At 64.5% G+C, this 21,328-nt stretch overlaps 1 protein-coding gene across 9 annotated transcripts in view; it reads left to right on the top strand.

The window, feature by feature from the left end:
- The window catches only part of LOC103120658 (complement receptor type 2), a 32,280-nt gene extending 15,734 nt beyond the window's left edge, over nucleotides 1-16,546 (top strand). For 5 of the 9 annotated variants that reach the window (XM_060178333.1, XM_060178334.1, XM_060178326.1 and 2 more), the window contains 11 exons: nucleotides 42-118; nucleotides 894-1,301; nucleotides 2,817-2,993; nucleotides 3,061-3,148; nucleotides 3,296-3,378; nucleotides 7,673-8,065; nucleotides 8,991-9,173; nucleotides 10,434-10,622; nucleotides 11,264-11,500; nucleotides 12,123-12,198; nucleotides 15,596-16,546. In XM_060178333.1, coding sequence (XP_060034316.1) covers nucleotides 42-118; nucleotides 894-1,301; nucleotides 2,817-2,993; nucleotides 3,061-3,148; nucleotides 3,296-3,378; nucleotides 7,673-8,065; nucleotides 8,991-9,173; nucleotides 10,434-10,622; nucleotides 11,264-11,500; nucleotides 12,123-12,198; nucleotides 15,596-15,692 — 2,008 coding nt within the window. In that variant the 3' untranslated portion in view covers nucleotides 15,693-16,546. The other 4 variants (XM_060178328.1, XM_060178327.1, XM_060178330.1 and 1 more) reach the window with 4 other exon arrangements.
- The last annotated feature ends 4,782 nt before the right edge of the window (nucleotides 16,547-21,328 follow it).

Below are 21,328 nucleotides of genomic sequence, written 5' to 3' on the forward strand. Positions count from 1 at the left end.
CCCCCGTCCCAGAGCCCCTCAGTGCCAACCCCTCCCTGCAGGTACTACCTGGGTAGCAGTGTGTACCAGCTGTGTGGGGGTGCCCAGCTCTGGTACCAGGAGGTGCGCCTGTGTAAAGGTGAGTCTGCCCTCCAGGGGTGGGGCAGGGTGGGGCAGGGTGGGGTGGGATGGGGCGGGAGACCAGCTCTGGGGGGACCAGGACTCTGGTCTCAAACCCTGCCACCACATCTGCTCTGCTGTCACCTGGCTCCAGAGAGTGGCGACCATGCCTCCTCCCTGGCAAACGGCTCCCTTGTTGACCGAGAGGTGCAGAGAGCCGTGGAGGCACACCCTCGCCCTGGGTGGGTGCAGCAGGGGTCAGGCCCGCACCCAGGCTCCATGCGCAGTGGGACCTCAGGGCTGGCGCCTGCCGGGCACTCGGCCTCTCTGAGGTGTGACTGCAGGTCTGCACCCAGAGCCAGCCGGCCACTCCACCCTGCCAGGCCTAGCAGTGGACACTCCAGCTCTCTGTCCTTGGTGCTCCTGCCCTGTCACTGTGGCACCGGCTTTGCACCCTGATTTGCCCCGGTTGTGAAAAAAAGAATGTCTCTCCACGACGACTGGGGCTTCATTGCCTCACAGGAGGTGTGGCCAGGCCTCACTGCAGACCTGGGCCTGTGAGGCTGGTTGCAGGGCTCACACACAGTCTGACTGATGTGTATTAAGTGCTTTTTAACGTGTTCTGTGTTAGCAAGAGAAGAGGAGGAGAGACATCACCCTGGTGCATACGGTGCTGGGGACTGAGCCGGCAGACTCCCACACGTCCCCCGGTGGCCGGCAGCAGGGGCTCTCCCCAGCCCCTCTCTGTGCTCTGGGTCCTGAAGCAGAGGTACAGTGACCTCTCCTCTCCGCAGAGATCACCTGCACCCCGCCCCCGGCCATCACTGATGGGGTGCACTCGGGCAGCCCCTCGCAGGAGGCACCCTACGGAACCAGGGTCACCTACAGCTGCCGGCCGGGCCCGGAGCGCGGCGTGGACTTCCAGCTGGTGGGGGACAGCGCCCTCAGCTGCACCAGCCGGGACGGGCGGACAGGCACCTGGAGTGGGCCCGCCCCCACCTGCAGGCTCCTGCTGCCCTCCACCCGCTGCCCCGCGCCCCACGTCCCCAACGGCTTCCGGGTGTCCGGCAGGGACGGCCCCCACTCCTACAATGACAGTGTCACCTTCCAGTGTGTGGACGGCTTCACGCTGAGGGGCAGCGGCTGGGCAAGGTGCACGGCCAACGGTACCTGGGAGCCAGTGGTGCCGGCGTGCGAGAAAGGTGAGAGGCAGGGGACATATGGGGCCGGGACCCAGCTCAGGCCCCTCGAGGCCCCAGGTGCTGGCAGGGGACAGAGGGGGCCGGCACCCAGCTCAGGCCCCTCGAGGCCCCAGGTTCTGGCAGGGGACAGGGAGGTCGGCACCCAGCTCAGGCCCCTCGAGGCCCCAGGTGCTGGCAGGGTCAGAGGGGGCCAGCACCCAGCTCAGGCCCCTCGAGGCCCCAGGTGCTGGCAGGGGACAGAGGGAGCCGGCACCCAGCTCAGGCCCCTCGAGGCCCCAGGTTCTGGCAGGGGACAGAGGGGGCCGGCATCCAGCTCAGGCCCCTCAAGCCCCCAGGTGCTGGCAGGGGACAGAGGGGGCCGGCATCCAGCTCAGGCCCCTCGAGGCCCCAGGTGCTGGCAGGGGACAGGGCCGGCACCCAGCTCAGGCCCCTCAAGCCCCCAGGTGCTGGCAGGGGACAGGGGGCCGGCACCCAGCTCAGGCCCCTCAAGCCCCCAGGTGCTGGCAGGGGACAGAGGGAGCCGGCACCCAGCTCAGGCCCCTCGAGGCCCCAGGTGCTGGCAGGGGACAGGGCCGGCACCCAGCTCAGGCCCCTCAAGCCCCCAGGTGCTGGCAGGGGACAGGGGGCCGGCACCCAGCTCAGGCCCCTCAAGCCCCCAGGTGCTGGCAGGGGACAGAGGGAGCCGGCACCCAGCTCAGGCCCCTCGAGGCCCCAGGTGCTGGCAGGGGACAGAGGGGGCCGGCACCCAGCTCAGGCCCCTCGAGGCCCCAGGTTCTGGCAGGGGACAGGGAGGTCGGCACCCAGCTCAGGCCCCTCAAGGCACCAGGTGCTGGCAGGGTCAGAGGGGGCCGGCACCCAGCTCAGGCCCCTCGAGGCCCCAGGTGCTGGCAGGGGACAGGGGGGCGGCACCCAGTTCAGGCCCCTCAAGGCCCCAGGTGCTGGCAGGGTCAGAGGGGGCCAGCACCCAGCTCAGGCCCCTCGAGGCCCCAGGTGCTGGCAGGGGACAGGGAGGCCGGCACCCAGCTCAGGCCCCTCGAGGCCCCAGGTTCTGGCAGGGGACAGAGGGGGCCGGCATCCAGCTCAGGCCCCTCAAGCCCCCAGGTGCTGGCAGGGTCAGAGGGGGCCGGCACCCAGCTCAGGCCCCTCGAGGCCCCAGGTGCTGGCAGATGAGGGAGGAGGCCCCAGGCTCTGGATCTGTCCTCAGCTCCAGGCGCTCCTCCCTGGTCTGCTGGTGATGAGATGGCCGGCGGGGACACCAGGGCTCGGGGCCGAGCACGTTCTACTCCCAAAGCAGGGACCAGAAGTCTTCATGTTTGTCCTTATTTGTCTCTGGCCACACAGCCTGTGAGGCCATCCCACTCCTCACACGAAAGACAGCCTGTCCCCCCGCTATAGCCCTAGGGCCCGCCTTGAGTTTTGGGGTGCTCAGGGCTTCCCAGAGGCCCCCACAGTGGACGTCAGCCTGGCTCCATCACCCGTCTGCGGCTGGCGTTCATGGAGGGGCTCTCTCCTCAGGCTGCCCGCCACCCCCGGGGCCCCAGCATGGCCAGCACACGGGCGGAAGCAGGGCCCTCTTTGAGCCAGGGGTGACTGTGGACTTCAGCTGTGACCCCGGGTACAGGCTCGTGGGCAGCCCGTCCAGCCGCTGTGCGCCCTCTGGAAGCTGGAGTCCTTCTGCCCCTCGGTGTGAAGGTACTGCCCGCTGCCACACCCGCGCTGCCCGGCGGGGCTGCCCACTGAGCCCCCTCCCTCCCCGCAGAAGCTCCGTGCCAGCCCGTGGAAGATGCAGGCCCGGAGCCCCCGGCCGGGTCTCATGTGGTCCCGTTCAACACGTCCTGCGCAGAAGGGTGAGTGCAGGGCCGAGAGAGGGGCTGCCCATATCCACTCACCCCTGAGGCCCGAGACCCTCACGGTCACCCAGGCGGCTGCGGCTCTGCCCTGGGCAGGCTGTGTTGCGGCCCCTCCCTGATCCAGAGCCTGTGACCGTCCCCCAGGTACCAGCTGCTTGGATACGTCCATCGCAGGTGCCAAGACCTTGAGAGTGGGGTTTGGTTCCAGAAGATCCCACACTGTGAAGGTGAATTGGGAAAGCAGGCTAGCTGGGCGGAGAAAAAGTGGGGAGCCAAGGCTCATCTGAGTGACGGGGAAAGAGGGGAGAGGGAGAGAAGGAGGGAGGGAAAGAGGGGGGAGGGAGAGAGAGGGAAAGAGGGGGAGGGAGAGAGAGGGAAAGAGGGGGGAGGGAGAGAGAGGGAAAGAGGGGGGAGGGAGAGAGAGGGAAAGAGGGGGAGGGAGAGAGAGGGAAAGAGGGGGAGGGAGAGAGAGGGAAAGAGGGGGAGGGAGAGGGAGGGAAAGAGGGGGAGGGAGAGAGAGGGAAAGAGGGGGAGGGAGAGAGAGGGAAAGAGGGGGAGGGAGAGAGAGGGAAAGAGGGGGAGGGAGAGAGAGGGAAAGAGGGGGAGGGAGAGAGAGGGAAAGAGGGGGAGGGAGAGAGAGGGAAAGAGGGGGAGGGAGAGAGAGGGAAAGAGGGGGAGGGAGAGAGAGGGAAAGAGGGGGAGGGAGAGAGAGGGAAAGAGGGGGAGGGAGAGGGAGGGAAAGAGGGGGAGGGAGAGAGAGGGAAAGAGGAGAGGGGGAGGGAGAGAGAGGGAAAGAGGGGGAGGGAGAGGGAGGGAAAGAGGGGGAGGGAGAGAGAGGGAAAGAGGGGGAGGGAGAGAGAGGGAAAGAGGGGGAGGGAGAGAGAGGGAAAGAGGGGGAGGGAGAGAGAGGGAAAGAGGGGGAGGGAGAGGGAGGGAAAGAGGGGGAGGGAGAGAGAGGGAAAGAGGGGGAGGGAGAGAGAGGGAAAGAGGGGGAGGGAGAGGGAGGGAAAGAGGGGGAGGGAGAGGGAGGGAAAGAGGGGGAGGGAGAGAGAGGGGAAGAGGGGGAGGGAGAGGGAGGGAAAGAGGGGGAGGGAGAGGGAGGGAAAGAGGGGGAGGGAGAGAGAGGGAAAGAGGGGGAGGGAGAGAGAGGGAAAGAGGGGGAGGGAGAGGGAGGGAAAGAGGGGGAGGGAGAGGGAGGGAAAGAGGGGAGGGAGAGGGAGGGAAAGAGGGGGAGGGAGAGGGAGGGAAAGAGAGGAGGGAGAGAGAGGGAAAGAGGGGAGGGAGAGAGGACACGCTGGCCAACTGCCCCCAAATGCCACCACCCTGTGGGGGTGTGTCTGGGGCAGGGGGTGCTGACCCATCCTCCTCTGCTGTGAACCCAGAGGCTGCTGATGGCTGGAGTACCTCCAGCCAGAGTCCCTGTCCAGGCCCTCGTCCCCCAGACCACAGCCCTGTCCAGGCCCTCGGCCCCCAGACCACAGCCCTGTCCAGGCCCTCGGCCCCCAGACCACAGCCCTGTCCAGGCCCTCGGCCCCCAGACCACAGCCCTGTCCAGGCCCTCGGCCCCCAGCCCAGAGTCCTGTCCAGACCCTCGTCCCCCAGCCCAGAGCCCTGTCCAGACCCTCGTCCCCAGCCCAGCAGGTCTGTCGAGGCCCTCGTCCCCCAGCCCAGAGCCCTGTCCAGACCCTCGTCCCCAGCCCAGCAGGTCTGTCGAGGCCCTCGTCCCCCAGCCCAGAGCCCTGTCCAGACCCTCGTCCCCAGCCCAGCAGGTCTGTCGAGGCCCTCGTCCCCCAGCCCAGAGCCCTGTCCAGACCCTCGTCCCCAGCCCAGCAGGTCTGTCGAGGCCCTCGTCCCCCAGCCCAGAGCCCTGTCCAGACCCTCGTCCCCAGCCCAGCAGGTCTGTCGAGGCCCTCGTCCCCCAGCCCAGAGCCCTGTCCAGACCCTCGTCCCCAGCCCAGCAGGTCTGTCGAGGCCCTCGTCCCCCAGCCCAGAGCCCTGTCCAGACCCTCGTCCCCAGCCCAGCAGGTCTGTCGAGGCCCTCGGCCCCCAGCCCAGAGTCCTGTCCAGACCCTCGTCCCCCAGCCCAGAGCCCTGTCCAGACCCTTGTCCCCCAGCCCAGAGCCCTGTCCAGACCCTTGTCCCCCAGCCCAGAGCCCTGTCCAGACCCTCGTCCCCAGTCCAGCAGGTCTGTCGAGGCCCTCGTCCCCCAGACCACAGCCCTGTCCAGGCCCTCGGCCCCAGCCCAGCAGGTCTGTCCAGACCCTCGTCCCCCAGCCCAGCAGGTCTGTCGAGGCCCTCGTCCCCCAGACCACAGCCCTGTCCAGGCCCTCGGCCCCCAGCCCAGAGCCCTGTCCAGACCCTCGTCCCCCAGCCCAGCAGGTCTGTCGAGGCCCTCGTCCCCCAGACCACAGCCCTGTCCAGGCCCTCGGCCCCCAGCCCAGAGCCCTGTCCAGACCCTCGTCCCCCAGCCCAGCAGGTCTGTCGAGGCCCTCGTCCCCCAGACCACAGCCCTGTCCAGGCCCTCGTCCCCCAGCCCAGCAGGTCTGTCGAGGCCCTCGTCCCCAGCCCAGCAGGTCTGTCGAGGCCCTCGTCCCCCAGCCCAGCAGGTCTGTCGAGGCCCTCGTCCCCCAGCCCAGAGCCCTGTCCAGGCCCTCGGCCCCCAGCCCAGCAGGTCTGTCGAGGCCCTCGTCCCCCAGCCCAGAGCCCTGTCCAGACCCTCGTCCCCAGCCCAGCAGGTCTGTCGAGGCCCTCGTCCCCCAGACCACAGCCCTGTCCAGGCCCTCGGCCCCCAGCCCAGAGTCCTGTCCAGACCCTCGTCCCCCAGCCCAGAGCCCTGTCCAGACCCTTGTCCCCCAGCCCAGAGCCCTGTCCAGACCCTTGTCCCCCAGCCCAGAGCCCTGTCCAGACCCTCGTCCCCAGCCCAGCAGGTCTGTCGAGGCCCTCGTCCCCCAGACCACAGCCCTGTCCAGGCCCTCGGCCCCCAGCCCAGAGTCCTGTCCAGACCCTTGTCCCCCAGACCACAGCCCTGTCCAGGCCCTCGTCCCCCAGCCCAGAGCCCTGTCCAGACCCTCGTCCCCAGCCCAGCAGGTCTGTCGAGGCCCTCGTCCCCCAGCCCACAGCCCTGTCCAGGCCCTCGGCCCCAGCCCAGCAGGTCTGTCCAGACCCTCGTCCCCCAGCCCAGCAGGTCTGTCGAGGCCCTCGTCCCCAGCCCAGCAGGTCTGTCGAGGCCCTCGTCCCCCAGCCCAGAGCCCTGTCCAGGCCCTCGGCCCCCAGCCCAGCAGGTCTGTCGAGGCCCTCGTCCCCCAGCCCACAGCCCTGTCCAGGCCCTCGGCCCCAGCCCAGCAGGTCTGTCCAGACCCTCGTCCCCCAGCCCAGCAGGTCTGTCGAGGCCCTCGTCCCCCAGACCACAGCCCTGTCCAGGCCCTCGGCCCCCAGCCCAGAGCCCTGTCCAGACCCTCGTCCTCCAGCCCAGCAGGTCTGTCGAGGCCCTCGTCCCCCAGACCACAGCCCTGTCCAGGCCCTCGTCCCCAGCCCAGCAGGTCTGTCGAGGCCCTCGTCCCCAGCCCAGCAGGTCTGTCCAGGCCCTCGTCCCCCAGCCCAGAGCCCTGTCCAGGTCCTCGGCCCCCAGCCCAGCAGGTCTGTCGAGGCCCTCGTCCCCCAGCCCACAGCCCTGTCCAGGCCCTCGGCCCCAGCCCAGCAGGTCTGTCCAGACCCTTGTCCCCCAGCCCAGCAGGTCTGTCGAGGCCCTCGTCCCCCAGACCACAGCCCTGTCCAGGCCCTCGGCCCCCAGCCCAGAGCCCTGTCCAGACCCTTGTCCCCCAGCCCAGCAGGTCTGTCGAGGCCCTCGTCCCCCAGCCCAGAGCCCTGTCCAGACCCTCGTCCCCCAGCCCAGAGTCCTGTCCAGGCCCTCGGCCCCAGCCCAGCAGGTCTGTCCAGGCCCTCGGCCCCCAGCCCAGCAGGTCTGTCCAGGCCCTCGTCCCCCAGACCACAGCCCTGTCCAGGCCCTCGTCCCCAGCCCAGCAGGTCTGTCCAGGCCCTCGGCCCCCAGCCCAGCAGGTCTGTCCAGGCCCTCGGCCCCCAGCCCAGCAGGTCTGTCGAGGCCCTCGTCCCCCAGCCCAGAGCCCTGTCCAGGCCCTCGGCCCCCAGCCCAGCAGGTCTGTCGAGGCCCTCGTCCCCCAGCCCAGAGCCCTGTCCAGACCCTCGGCCCCAGCCCAGCAGGTCTGTCGAGGCCCTCGGCCCCCAGCCCAGAGCCCTGTCCAGACCCTCGGCCCCCAGCCCAGAGTCCTGTCCAGGCCCTCGTCCCCAGCCCAGCAGGTCTGTCGAGGCCCTCGTCCCCAGCCCAGCAGGTCTGTCCAGGCCCTCGTCCCCAGCCCAGCAGGTCTGTCGAGGCCCTCGGCCCCCAGCCCAGAGCCCTGTCCAGGCCCTCGGCCCCCAGACCACAGCCCTGTCCAGACCCTCGTCCCCAGCCCAGCAGGTCTGTCCAGGCCTGGCACTGAGCCGGGCTACCCACATCTCTTCCAGCCATCCACTGCCCGCCACCTCCATCCATCGCCCATGGCAGGGTCCTGAATGCACCCACCCAGCCGGCCCCCTACAGCAGAGAGATCTCCTACAGGTGTGACCCCGGCTTCAGTCTTCAGGGTGAGAGGAGCCTGCGCTGTGTCCAGGACTCCCAGGGCCACGGTGCCTGGAGTGGCCAGGCCCCACGCTGCGAGGCCATCCCCCGCGAGACCCTCTGCCCTCGGCCAGAGGTCCGGCACGGCCACGTGCTGAACCAGTCCCAGCCGACCTTTGTCCCCGGCACCCTGCTGAGGGTGGCCTGCACCCCCGGCTTCCTGCTCAACGGCTCCCAATGGGTTCGCTGCCACAGAGACGGCCGCTGGGTGCCCGTCCCCCCCACCTGCATCAAAAAGGGTGAGTGTCCAGGGTGGGTGTAGAGGGGGTGCCAGAGGGAGCAGGGAGGGTCGTGTCCAGGGATACTCCTGGCTTGACAGCAGCCTGTTTCAGGCCCCACTGGGCTGCAAGTGTGGGGAGGTGGGCAGGGACAGCTGGGCTCCTTTCCAGAGCCCAGCCTCTCACCCCCTGACTGTGAGACCTGGAGCACAGCTCCACCTGAAGGAAACATAAGGCTTTTCGCTGAGCACTGGCCTGTCTCTGGCCCCGAGCACCATCCTGGCAGGGCCCTTGGGTGCCCAGGGCTTGGGAGCCACTGGGGACGGGGGCAGGGGGTACCATCACTGGACATGGTCTTTTCTTACTTGTCTGCTTATCGGATACAGATAGAAATAGAGAGGGAAGGGGTGTTGTGGAGGGGGTCCTGTGGTGCACCTGGTTAAGTGCACATAGTACCAAGCACAAGGACCTGCTCAAGGATCGGGGTTTGAGCCTCTGCTCCCCACCTGCAGGGGAGTCGCTTCACAAGCAGTGAAGCAGGTCTACAGGCGTCTGTCTTTCTCTCTCCTTCTCTATCTTCCCCTCCTCTCTCAGTTTGTCTTGTCCAATAAAATGGAAAAGAATGGCTGTCAGGAGCAGTGGATTCATAGTGCCAGCACCAAGCCACTGCACTATAACCCTGGAGGCAAAATGAGAGAGACAGAGACAGGGAGAGAAAGAGAGAGACAGAGAGACAGAGAGACGGAGAGAGAGAGGCCTGCAGCCCTGCTTCACCATCTGTGAAGCCTCCCCCCTGCAGGTGGGGGCTGGGGGCTTGAACCCAGGTCCTCCACACTGTGTGCTCAGCCAGGTGCGCCCGCCAGGCCCCAGGCGGACACTCTGAGCTGCCTGTTCGCCTCTTTCTCCGGGGTGCCCCCCACCCAGCCTCCTCCCCGTCTCCCCTCAGCCTCCTCCGGCTGCCGTCCTCTGAAGATCGCCCACGGGAACCACACGGGCGGGGACATCACACGGTTCCCTCCCGGGATGTCGGTGCTGTACAGCTGTGACCCCGGCCACCTTCTGGTGGGGGAGCCTTTGCTGCTCTGCACCCACGAGGGGGCCTGGAGCCAGCCCGCCCCCCACTGCACAGGTGCGTCCCCAGAGTGTTCAGGGGCCTAGAGCCAGCCCACCCCCCACTGCACAGGTGCGTCCCCAGAGTGTTCAGGGGCCTGGAGCCAGCCCGCCCCCCACTGCACAGGTGTGTCCCCAGAGTGTTCAGGGGCCTGGAGCCAGCCCACCCCCCACTGCACAGGTGTGTCCCCAGAGTGTTCAGGGGCCTGGAGCCAGCCCGCCCCCCACTGCACAGGTGTGTCCCCAGAGTGTTCAGGGGCCTGGAGCCAGCCCGCCCCCCACTGCACAGGTGTGTCCCCAGAGTGTTCAGGGGCCTGGAGCCAGCCCGCCCCCCACTGCACAGGTGTGTCCCCAGAGTGTTCAGGGGCCTGGAGCCAGCCCGCCCCCCACTGCACAGGTGTGTCCCCAGAGTGTTCAGGGGCCTGGAGCCAGCCCGCCCCCCACTGCACAGGTGTGTCCCCAGAGTGTTCAGGGGCCTGGAGCCAGCCCGCCCCCCACTGCACAGGTGCGTCCCCAGAGTGTTCAGGGAGGTGGACTCACTGAAGACACCCAAGGGTGCGGGCGGTGAGCTCTGCGGGTCTCCAGGGGCGGGTCTAACTGGACCCAGAAGTCAGCACCTCTGGCTCCTCGAGGTGTGAGGAGGCAGAGGCCACAGTCTGAGAGACATTCCACACCCGCTCCCACACATACTGAGCCACAGGCTGTTGGCGGGCACTGGGCCCCAAGGGCAGACAGGCACCACCGTCCACTCTGCGTCCACGGTGCCGCTGGCTGTCGGGGACAGGACAGGCAAGCTGCAGGGGGACTTAGTTAGGCTCCCCTGCTGCGCCCTGCTGCTTGCTGAGTCAGCACCAGGACATCGAGCGAGGGTGCTGCCAGCCAGGACAGCTGGGTGAGGGTGCCACCTGCCGGGAGAGGATGCTGCCCTGTGCAGGTGGGTAGCCTCAGGACGGAGAGAGCTGCCACTCGGTCACTTGGCCAGGAGACCCCAGTCAGAACTCAGGCAGCCCACACTGGCAGAGGACCGGCCCTGCTGTCCAGCCAGGGATAGGAGGAGGAAAGGGGACGTGTGGTGTCCGGGGTGCAGAGCCAAGGGTGGACGAGGCCAGAGGCCCTCACACAGGACCCACCAATAAGCCCTCCCTGCTCCTCAGAGTGGCCCCGAGCTCAGAGAAGGGGGGTCTGCAGTGGCTGAGGCGGGGACCGCGGGGGCCCGGGAACTCCCTGGGCTGAGCCGCGACGACAGCAGGGCCAGTCCTCATCGGTGCTCTGCTCCCAGAGGTGAACTGCAGCTCCCCGGAGTCGGTGCTGGGCGTGCAGCGAGGCCTGGAGCCTGGGAGGCTGTACCAGTACGGCACCATCGTCACCCTAGAGTGTGAGGACGGCTACACCCTGGAGGGCAGCTCCCAGAGCCAGTGCCAGGACGACCACCGCTGGAGCCCACCCCTGGCCGTGTGCAAGTCCCATGGTGTGTCCGTGGCCTCTGCCATGACGGGTTCATGCAGCTCTGGGGCCCGGGGGCAGTGCTGGGGGGGGGGGCTGAGTCTGCAGAATTCCTGCACACAGGGAGGGGGGAAGGAGAGAGAGAGGCACTGCCCTGAGCATGGGGCGGGGGGGGGGGGGCGCAGGAGAGAGAGAGGCACAGAGGCACTGCTTCACGGGAGAGTAGTACAAACCCAGCGACCTCTCTGCTTAGCTGTTTCTCGTTCCCCAGAGCCCTGCTCAGCTCTGGCTGATGGTGGAGCTGGGGATGGGACCTGGGACCTCAGAGCCTCAGGCAGGAGAGTCTGTTGCAGAACCGTAATGCTCTCTCTGACTCTGAACTTTTCATAAAATCTATTTCATTTGCTTTATTTTAATGAGAGAGAGATACCAGAGCCCTGCTCAGCTCTGGCTGATGGTGGTGGCAGGGACTGAACCTGGGACCTCAGAGCCTCAGGCAGAAACTTTCCTGCAGACCTTGTGCTGTCTCCCCAGCCCATAGCCTTCCTTCTTGGAAGGGGTTGGTGCAAAGGCCTCCCTTCCTGCTGAAGCTTGGATCCTGTCAGCCACTAGCCAGGGTGACAGGGCCGGGACTGTGAGCCGGCTGCTACCACTTGCTCCCTGCAGTGACAAGTCCCAGGCATCGGCTGTGCCCGCCTAGGGAAAGATCTGTCCAAGTCCAGGGAGTTTTCACACAACAAATAAGGGAAACGGCTCCTGACCACAGTGGCGTCTTTACAAAGACGGGAGGGACTGTGTCCACTTCCAGAACGTTCCCTGGGCCTCAGGCTCCAGGGGATCCCGCAGCTCCACTAATGCCTTCCTGCTTTGTGCCCTCAGGCTCACTCGCGCCTCTGGTCTCTGGTAAGTCTTGTTTTGTTTTTTTTCTTTCTTTTTTTACTTATTATTGGGTAGAGACAGAGAAAATTTGGCAGTGGGGCCTAACTTCCACTCGTGAAGCTTTCCCCCTGCAGGGGCTTGAACCCGGGTCCCCATGCACTGTATGTAATATGTGCGCTCAACCAGGGGCGCCACCGCCTGGCCCCAGTCAGTCTTCTGAGATGCCTGCAGAAGCCCACGACCCTAGACAGAGCCCCATGTGTGTCCAGGGTTCACCCTGACTCCGGACGTCAGTTCTGTGGCGTTGAGGCCTGTCTTCAGGGCACCTTCCCCTGTGCCCTGTGATGCCTGCGGCTTCCACTTTTCAGCCCAGAGCCCACCCCACTCCAACCCCCAACCCCGTCCTAGTTGCCCTGACCGTCACTATGGAAACGGGCTTTGGTCCTGGATCACACTTCCAGCCCAGAGCTGCGTGTTATGGTGGGACAGAAACTCTGCTGTGTCTGAACAGCCCCGGCCCAGGACTGGGTGGGGGGTGTCATGTCTGTGGCCGATGGAGACGGGGAGGCCCTGCGTGCCGTGAGAGGGGCACTTGCTGGAGGCCGGCTTAGCCGTGACCCGTCCTCACCGCGGCCTTGCTCCCCAGGTCTGTCTGCAGGCTTCCTCTTCCTCCTCTGCTTGGCCAGTGCAGCCTGGTGCATGTTGCTCAGACACCGGGGCCGGTGAGTCCAGCTCTCCCCAGGGTGCAGCGTGGGCCGGGCCGTGGCCTGGACGGGCCAGGAGTGAGCCATGGGGAGGGTGACAGAAACAGCCGACTGCCACACCCAGGCCCCAGGAGAAAGGGTCTCTGTGGCAGCGAGCCCGGCAGGCACAGTGGGCAGCGTGGCACAGCCCTCCTGCACCCCCCAGCACCCACGGGGTCCCAGATGAGGCCAGCAGGTGGCCGCCAGGAGCCAGAGCTCGTCCACGGTGGGGGGGGGGGCGCAGACAGAGGTCACACATGGAGCAGAGGGGCAGGTGGCCGCACTGTGGGGTCCGGGGGCTTCCCGGGCTGGAAGGAGGAGGGCCTGGGGTCAACAAGCCTTGGGGACCAAAAAAGTACCTAGGCAGCAGAGGGGGTGGGGACAGAGGGACACTGAAGCTCAAAAGGCAGAAGGGGGGACAGCCAGAAGGAGGAAGTGGGAGGGCGGGGAAGAGGGGACTTAAAAATAGTGGTGTCCTGGGCATCCCCCGGAACTAGGAGATGCAAGGAAAGGCAGGGCCCCAGATACTAAGCCGGCCTCCTCTGACCTCTCCTCCCTCCCCTCTCCTCTCCTCCCCCCTGCTCTCCCCTCCTCCCTCCTCTTCTCTCCTCCCTCCCCTCTCCTCCCTCCCCCTCCTCCCCTCTGTGACTGAGTCTGCTATGGCAGCAGGGCTGGTGCCTGGAAGCTGCAGACCAGGGCTGTTCCCACCAGCCCTCTGCCCACCGCCCAAGGCCAGTTCTCCAGCAGCAGCGTCACGGCCCCTCCCTCCCCCCATCCGCAGCAACCAACCACCACATTCCGCTCAGTGCTGCCTCTTTATTACTGTTGTTGTTATCTCTATTTGTTTATTGCACAGAGGCAGCCAGAAATTCAAAGGGGAGAGGGAAATAGAGAGACACCTGCAGCCCTACTTCACCACTCCTGAAGCTTTCCCAGCTGCAGGTGGGACGGGGGCTTGAACCCGGGTCCTTGTGCCTGGTCCTGGTAATGTGTGTGTCTAACCAGACGCACCGCCACCCGGCCCTGCTCACGGCTACTTTGCAACCAGCTTCATTTATTTTCTCTTCTCCTCCATAGACAGTTCAGGTCCCTAACTTTTGGTTAAAGAGCAAGTGGGTCTTGGGTCCAGGAGTTAAACGCTCATGTTACAGTGCTCAAGGACCCAGGTTCAAGCCCCTGCTCTCCACCTGCGGGGCGGGAGCCTCACGACCAGAGAGCCAGGTCTCTCCCTCTCTCTCTCTCTCCCCCTCCTCTCAATTCCTCTCTGTCCTGTCAAAACAGAAACAGAAGGAAAAAGTGGCTGATGGGAGCAGTGGATTTGTAGTGCCGGTATCAAGCCCCAGTGATCAGAACGAAAAAGAGCAAGTGGGTCCTTAGTGGAGCCGGGAAGTGGCCCATGCAGCAGGGCTCACACTCAGCGCCGGCCACCCCCGGAGCACCATGAAAAGGGAACCGTTCAGGAGCGTGTCTCTCTCTCTCTCTCCCTCTCTCTCTCTCTCTCTCTCTCTCTCTCGCTAGAAAAACAAGTCTTTCTGGAGTGGTAGTGTCACCCAGGCAGTGAAGACCCTGGTAGCCAAATCAAATGTTGAATAAATGAAGAATAAAAGGCCATTTAGCAACAAAGGGAAAAGTCAATATCATCCAAACACTCGAAGGAGAAAACCTGCTGCTCTTTCCGAGTTAGCCGAGGGGCTCTTCTAACCACGCCTGAGAATCGCGCTTTACCTGAGAATCGCGCTTTACGCGGGCCTTTTGTGTCTCCCGACAAGCTGGCTCCTCCAAGCGGCGCTGAGAGCGCGGGCAGTCGCCATTCAGCCTCTCTGCTTCTGAGCCTGCACATGCCCCTGGGGACGTGCACACTGCACCGCCCTGCCCCGGGCCGCGCTGGGGCAGTGACTCCAGCAGCCCAGCTGCCCAGGTGCTTCCACGGAGTCAAAGTGAGAGCATCCCTGATTATGTCCAGTGTGTGGTCTGCAGGGACTGACAAACGCCAAGACTGCCAGCCAGCGAGGAGGCCCAGCAGGGCTCTGTGGGAGGCCCTGGGTTCGACCCCAGCACTGCACGTGCCAGAACAGAACTACGGTTTCTCTTGTGAAATCAGGGGGCTGGGCAGTGACACACCCGGCTAAGCGCAAGGATGTAGGTTCAAGCCCCGGCTCCCCACCTGCAGGGGAAGCTTCACAAATGATGAAGCTGGGCTGCAGGTGTCTCTCTGTCTCCCCTCCTCTCTCAATTTCTCTCTGTCCTGTCCAATAAAATGGCCTCCAGGAGTAGTGGATTAATAGTGTTGGCACTGAGCCCCAGTGATAACATGGGAGGCAAAAAGAGAGAGATTTTAAAAAATTAATCAATAAAATTAAACATCAAATATAGAGATCTACTTTTAAGTTATATTAGAAGATTATGTCCCAGTAGGGCAAATTCATTTTTAAAATTTTTATTAGTGATTAATAACGATGAACAAGATTGTAAGATAACAAGGGTTCAATTCCACACAGTTCCCACCACCAGAGTCCGTGTCCCCTCCCCTCCATTGGAAGCTTCCTTATTCTTTATCCCTCTGGGAGCCTGGACCAAAGTTTTTTGTTGTTGTTGTTGTTTGTCTCCAGGGTTATTTCTGGGGCTCCGTGCCTGCACTACGCATCCACTGCTCCTGGAGGCTATTTTCCCATTTTTGTTGCCCTTGTTGTTTATCATTGTTATTATTGATGTTGTTGTTGTTGGATAGGACAGAGAGAAATAGAGAGAGGAAGGGAAGACAGAGAGGGGGAGAGAAAGAGAGACACCTGCAGACCTGCTTCACCGCCTGTGAAGCGACTCCCCTGCAGGTGGGGAGCCAGGGGCTCGAACCAGGATCCTTATGCTGGTCCATGCACTTCGTACCACGTGCTACCACCCGGCCCCCTGGACCCAAATTCTTTACGGGGAGCAGAAGGTGGGAGCTCTGGCCTCTGTAACTGCTTCTCCACTGGACATGGGTGTTAGCAGGTGGATCCACACTCCCAGCCTGTCTCTGTCTCCCTAGTGGGGCAGGGATCTGGGGAGGGGAGGCTCCAGGACACATGGTGAGGGCGTCCGAAGGGCAGACTCTTGATGTCCCCCCAAGCAGATGCCCCCCCCCACCCCAGCCTCTGGTCCTCCATGTGCCCTGGGCCCCAGGGGGGCTGCCTGGCATCAGCTTCTCTCTCTCTCGGACACTGGCTGCCAGACATGTTTATTTTCCAGACCTTTCCAAAATCAGGCGGTGAGGCTTACAACTCTTACTTCAGTAGGTTAATGATGAAATAAGTGCTTAGCGTGTGCTGGGGACCAGCCAAGGCAGCACCTGGTGGTCTGTCTGGAACACGAGCCAACTGTGTTTCCCCCCTTTCTCCAGCAATTATTACACCAACAGAGCCCCCAGAGGAGGAGGAGACATCCACTTAGAAACCCGAGAAGTCTACTCTGTGGACCCCTACAACCCAGCAAGCTAGCGAGAGGACCAGCCCGGTCCCTGCAAGCACTTTCTCGGCGGGTACTCACATCAGAGTCCCTGTCACTCGTCCATCCCGTCCGTCTGTGCGCAAGCGTCCGGCTGAGCTCAGCTGTTCTGTGGCCCTCCCTTGGCGACTGCTCAGTGCCACTGTCCCCGCCTGGCCGTGTGACTGCTTGGACCCACCCATGCGAAGAAGGACTTCTGGCCAGACTGGGGAATGGCACAAAGGAAGTGCCCGTGGGCCGGCTGCCTGGGGTCGGCCCTTGTACCCTCACAGGACTGTGGGGGACTGTGGTGCCTGAGCCCTCGGCCCACCTGCTTCTCCAGCTTTTCTCTGGCCGCCTGTGCCGGCCTGACTGCCCTGGGGCCCCGTCAGTAGCAGAACTGTCCCTGCCGTATCCTCATGGGCTGCCCGCCTGCGGCCGCTCTCAAACAAAATGGACCTGTGCTTCACACACACACACACACACCCAGGACCCCCCTCCAGCCCCTGCCACCTGCCCTGAGTCCCACCCTGGTCACAGTGTTGGCTGCTGTGTGAGGCCTGGAAGAAGGTGTCCCCGGGGATCCTGACTGCAGGACGGCACCCTCCCCGCTGGGGGGAACACGCCACCTTCACTTGCCCTCGCCTTGGGCTCCTCCCTCCCTGCACACACACCTCTGCAGAAGCACCCAGTCCGCACTCCGCACGTCTGTCTCCAACACAGGAGTGGAGTTTTCCCTCTAAAGCTCGTGCACAAGTCAGGCTTCGGATGTTTCCCTGAGTTTCACCAGAAGCTCTGATTGCCAGTCAGATGTCACTTAATGATGTTGGTGTCGCTGGTCACACAAATAAAGTCTGCCTTCATGAGACCACAGCCCTGCCGTGTGCTCTGAGAGAGTCTGCCTGCCGGCAGGACCCTGCAGACCCCGCGGCTGACACTCAGAGCCAGTCCCCCACCCTCCTCCTGCTGGCTGCCACTGGGCCCTCCCACGACCTCCCCTCATCTTCTCCCAACTGCCGCACTCTCTCTGTCCCCCAGTGAGCAAACGCAGAGACACTAAACCCTCGTTCATGGAGCCACAGTGGGCTCTTCCCTCCTCTCAGCTGTGACTGGAACCACCTGTGTGTGTCCCCTCCTCCTCCCCCTCCTCATCCTCCTGGCTCCACCTCTCTGCCCTCAGCCCCACCAGCCTGCCCCTGCACCCCGTCGTCCTGCCTGCACCCCTCTGGAGGACCATGTTTCAGGGTGGGTGCCATCTGGGTGCCGCCCCCGCCCGTGTGTCCACGTCTCGCCAACCCCAGCTGAAGAGGGCCACTGCCTGCGGCCAGTGGTGGAGACAGAAGTGCTGCTCGGCCTCCCGCTGCCCCCAGCCCCCCAAGTCCCCCAGGGTGGGTGGGCACCCAGGGCCTCTCTGAGCCGGGGATGTGAGGGAGCAGCCAGGCTGGGCTTCCCACCCTCCCCAGGCACCCCAAACTGCCCCGAAGTGACTTGATCCTGCCGCATGGGCCCTGTGTCCACTGGAAGCCACTCTGTGGGGGGCCCGGCGTGTCTCCACTAAGCCTGGTGCCCTCTCACAGGTGTGAACGGAGGAGCTGGTCAGGCTCTGCTCCTAAAACACAGGAAGCAGGGAGGGAGGGGAGACCTAGAGCGGGTCAGCAGCAGGGGAGGGAGGCTGAGCAGGGAGCAGTCAAAAAAGCAGGGAGGAGGGAGGGATAAAGGGAGAGAGGAGAGAGGTGAGGGAGGAGGAGAGAGAGGAGGGAGGGATAAAGGGAGAGAGGAGAGAGGTGAGGGAGGAGGTGAGGGATAAAGGGAGAGAGGAGAGAGGTGAGGGAGGAGGGAGGGAGGAGGAGAGAGAGGAGGGAGGGATAAAGGGAGAGAGGAGAGAGGTGAGGGAGGAGGTGAGGGATAAAGGGAGAGAGGAGAGAGGTGAGGGAGGAGGGAGGGAGGAGGAGAGAGAGGAGGGAGGGATAAAGGGAGAGAGGAGAGAGGTGAGGGAGGAGGAGAGGGAGGAGGGAGGGATAAAGGGAGAGGAGAGAGGTGAGGGAGGAGGGAGGGAGGGATAAAGGGAGAGAGGAGAGAGGTGAGGGAGGAGGGAGGGAGGGATAAAGGGAGAGAGGAGAGAGGTGAGGGAGGAGGGAGGGAGGAGGGAGGGAGAAGGGAGGGAGGAGGTGATGTGGGCAGGTGAGGGAGTGAGGGAGGCCGGCCCCAGACTCATAGCAGAGGGACAAGATAGTGCACAAAGCAGAGTCCAGACGTGGACACGGGCAGCAGGTGTCTCTCTGTCTCTCTCACTCTCCATCTCCTATCCCCTCTCAAATTCTTTCTGTTTTTATTAAATAAAAGAAAAGACAAGAAAAAAGAGGAAAGAAGGCCCCAGGGTGACGGATTTGTCATGCAGACAACAAGCCTTACTGGAACCCTGGCAGTGACAAAGGGGAGAGAGACAGAGAGAGAAAGAGAAGAGGAGATAAAGGCAGGAGGGGGGAGATGAAGGAAAGAGAGGGAGGAGAGAGAGGAGAAGGGGGGAGAGAAAGGAGAGAGAGGAGGGAAGAGAGAGGAAAGAGGGAGGAGAGAGACAGGAGAAAGAGGTGGGAAGAGAGAAAAACAAGCGTAAGAGTGAGGGGGAGAGGGAGAGAGATGGGGAGGAGAGAGCAGGCAGGAGCAGCTCTCTGGGACCTTTCTCACCCTGTGGGCAGGTGCTCAGCCTTGTGCAAGAGGAAGTGAGATGTGCTCTGAGTGTGTGAGCAGAGATGGGTGGCTAGTCTGGGGAGTCCCGTGCGAGGTCCACCACCAGCCCCAGCCAAAGCCCCCCTACCCCCAGCCTCCAGTCCCAGCCCCAAGCCCCAGCCCCATCCCCAGCCCCAGCCCCAGTGCCAGCCTCCAGCCCCAGCCCCAGCCCCCAGCTCCAGCCCCAAGCCCCAGCCCCAGCCCCCAGCCCCCCAGCCTACTACCCAATCTCCAGCCACCTAACCCCCAGCCTCCAGTCCCAGCCCCAAGCCCCTAGCCTACTACCCAATCTCCAGCCCCTAACCCCCAGCCCCAGCCCCAGAGCAAAGCCCCAGCCCCCAGCCCCCAGCCCCAGCCCCCAGCCTACTACCTAATCTACAGCCCCTAACCCCCAGCCTCCAGCCCCAGCTCCCAGCCCCAAGCCCCCAGCCCCCAGCCCCCAGCCCCAGCCCCCAGCCTACTACCTAATCTACAGCCCCTAACCCCCAGCCTCCAGCCCCAGCCCCAGCTCCCAGCCCCCAGCCCCCAGCCTCCAGTCCCAGCCTCCGACCTCAGCACCCAGCCCACTGCCCAGTCTCCAGCCCCAGGGCCCCAACTCCAGCCCCAGCCCACAACCCCAGCCCCCTACCCTCAGCCTCCAGTCCCAGCCCCAAGCCCCAGCCCTAAGCCCCCTACCCTCAGCCTCCAGCCCCAGCCCCAGCCCCCAGCCCCCAGCCCCAAGGACCAGCCCCAGCCCCCCAGCCCCAGCCCCCCCAGCCCCGCCCCCTGCCCCAGCCCACTACCCAGTCCCCAACCCCAGTCCCTAGCCCCAGTCCCTAGCCCTAAGCCCCAGCCCCAGCCCCCAGCCCCCAGTAGCTGGAGGGAAAGGTCTGCTATACCCCCCCACAAATGCACCATTAAGCCCTGGACCCCTGCTGTCCACACCACAGCCTCAGGTGGCCCCTCTCAGACTTCGGCCCTGATGGTCCCCAAGTCAGGGCAGGGCTTCCTGGGCAGGGAGCTGGGGGGCAGCCTCGAGGATTTCTCCTGAGCTGGGGCTGCCCCCTTCTTTCGCTCCCTCTGCTCCCGGGTCCACTCAGGGCGTTTGGCTTCTCTGGAAGCCAGTCTTCCTCACCCCGAGCCCAGGCACCCAGCTCCCAAGGGGTGCGCCCACTGCAGCCCACTGCCCTTCCCACGGCAAAAACACAGAAGCTGCCTTGAGGCCGGCGGGGCCTCTCTCTCCTGGTTTTATTTTTATTTCACAGGTGGGAGTCATAAAGAGAGGCCAGAGCAGGACCCTGGCTCATGCTGGCCTGGAGGGGAACCCAGGCTGCAAAGCCCAAAGCCCAGCCAGTATGCCACCTCACTGTCCTGTGTCCCCATGTCCCTGTATCCTTTGTCTCTGTGTCCCCATGTCTTGTGTCCCTGTGTCCCCATGAAGAAGGGGTCTTGTAAAGTCCCTGCCCAGGCTCTCCCAGGGGAACCTGTGGGAGGTACCTGCCTGTCAGGGTTCCAGGAAAGGTCCCCACCCTCCCTCCTCGTCCTCCCCACCCTCCCCACCCTCCCCAGGAAGCTGTGGTCAGCCCCAGAACCACCTCCTGCTCACTTTCCCAAGGCCACTGCTGCCACGCTCACTGGGAGCTGGGCGCTATGCCCGTGCAGAGGATGGCGGTCTCTTGCCTCGGTGGCCCCCAGCCCCTCCTGCCCCAAGAGCACCCTGCCTTCATCCCCACGGGGGCCATCCTGCTGCTGCTGCTGCTGCTGCCGGCCTCTGGGGGTGAGACTGGTGGGGGTGGGGTGGGGGCAGATGGACTCAGGGGCCTGCGGGCACTGGACTCCAGATGAGTGGTGGGACCCGTCCCCCTCCCCTGAGCATCCTGGGAAGAGGGTGGGCAGGGACAAGCCTAGGCTCCTTCTGAAGTGGGGGGGGCACCAGTGGCCCCAGGAAGACCCCTCAGTGGCAGAAGGTTGTGGGGGTCTGCATGCTCTCTGCAGAACTCTCCCCCAAAGAATTCAGTCGGCCCCCCAGAGCTGTGGGCAGGTGCTGGCAAGGCCGGGGGGCAGGGGGCAGCTGGGGCCTGCAGTGGCCCTGCAGGCAGAGTGGACAGTGTAGCCACGAGGACCCCGCTGCCTCCCCCCTCCCTCCACCTGCCCCACTGAGCTGGGGACGTCTGTGTGTCCAGCCTCTGACCCCTGGGAGCCTGCTCCTCTCAGAGGCAGAAGCCAACACCCGGGATTGGCGTTGGCATACCTGGTAGAGCGCACACATTGCCATGCGTGAGGACCCAGGGTCAAGCCTCCCTCCCCACCCCACCTGCAGGGGAGGCTTCCTGAGGGTGCAACAGGGCTGCAGGCATCTCTGTTTCTTGTTCCTCTTTTTCTCCCTCTTTCTGTCTCTCATCCTCCATCAAAAAAAGAGAAAAGGTGGGTGTACGTGAGGGGTGAGCCCACATGTCGCGCCCACCACTGCTGTCCTGTCTGCTGGTCAAGCGGGGAGACAGTGGTCGGAAGCCGCGGCTGCGGGTGCCCCGTCCCAGCCTGGTGAGCACAGCCGTGACCGAGATAATTAAAGAAAATAATTAAACCAAATATTGACTGAGGCCTCCCCAGTGTCCTCCTCAGGCCCCAGAGAACTGATCCTCTGTGAGTCGCTGAGGTGGGGAGCTGGGCGGTCGGGGGCATGAGGGCCCTGGGTCCCAAGGGGAGGCCACACCCCTGAGGTGAGCTGAAGGGCCCCTCTTCTGACACAGTGAGGACGCAGGTGGGCAAGGGCTGTGTGACTCCCCTCCCAGAAGCTCCCAGGAAGAGCAGGGCAGGGGCATGCAGACAGACAGACAGACAGACCTAGGGTGAATGGGATGGGTCTCCCACCAGACCCAGGTGTGGGGGGGGGGGGCAGAGCTGAGGAGGCCCTGGAGCCCCCCTGCACCTGCCAAGACCTGCT

The sequence above is a fragment of the Erinaceus europaeus genome, chromosome 19, assembly GCF_950295315.1.
Source record: "Erinaceus europaeus chromosome 19, mEriEur2.1, whole genome shotgun sequence".
NCBI lineage: Eukaryota > Metazoa > Chordata > Mammalia > Eulipotyphla > Erinaceidae > Erinaceus > Erinaceus europaeus.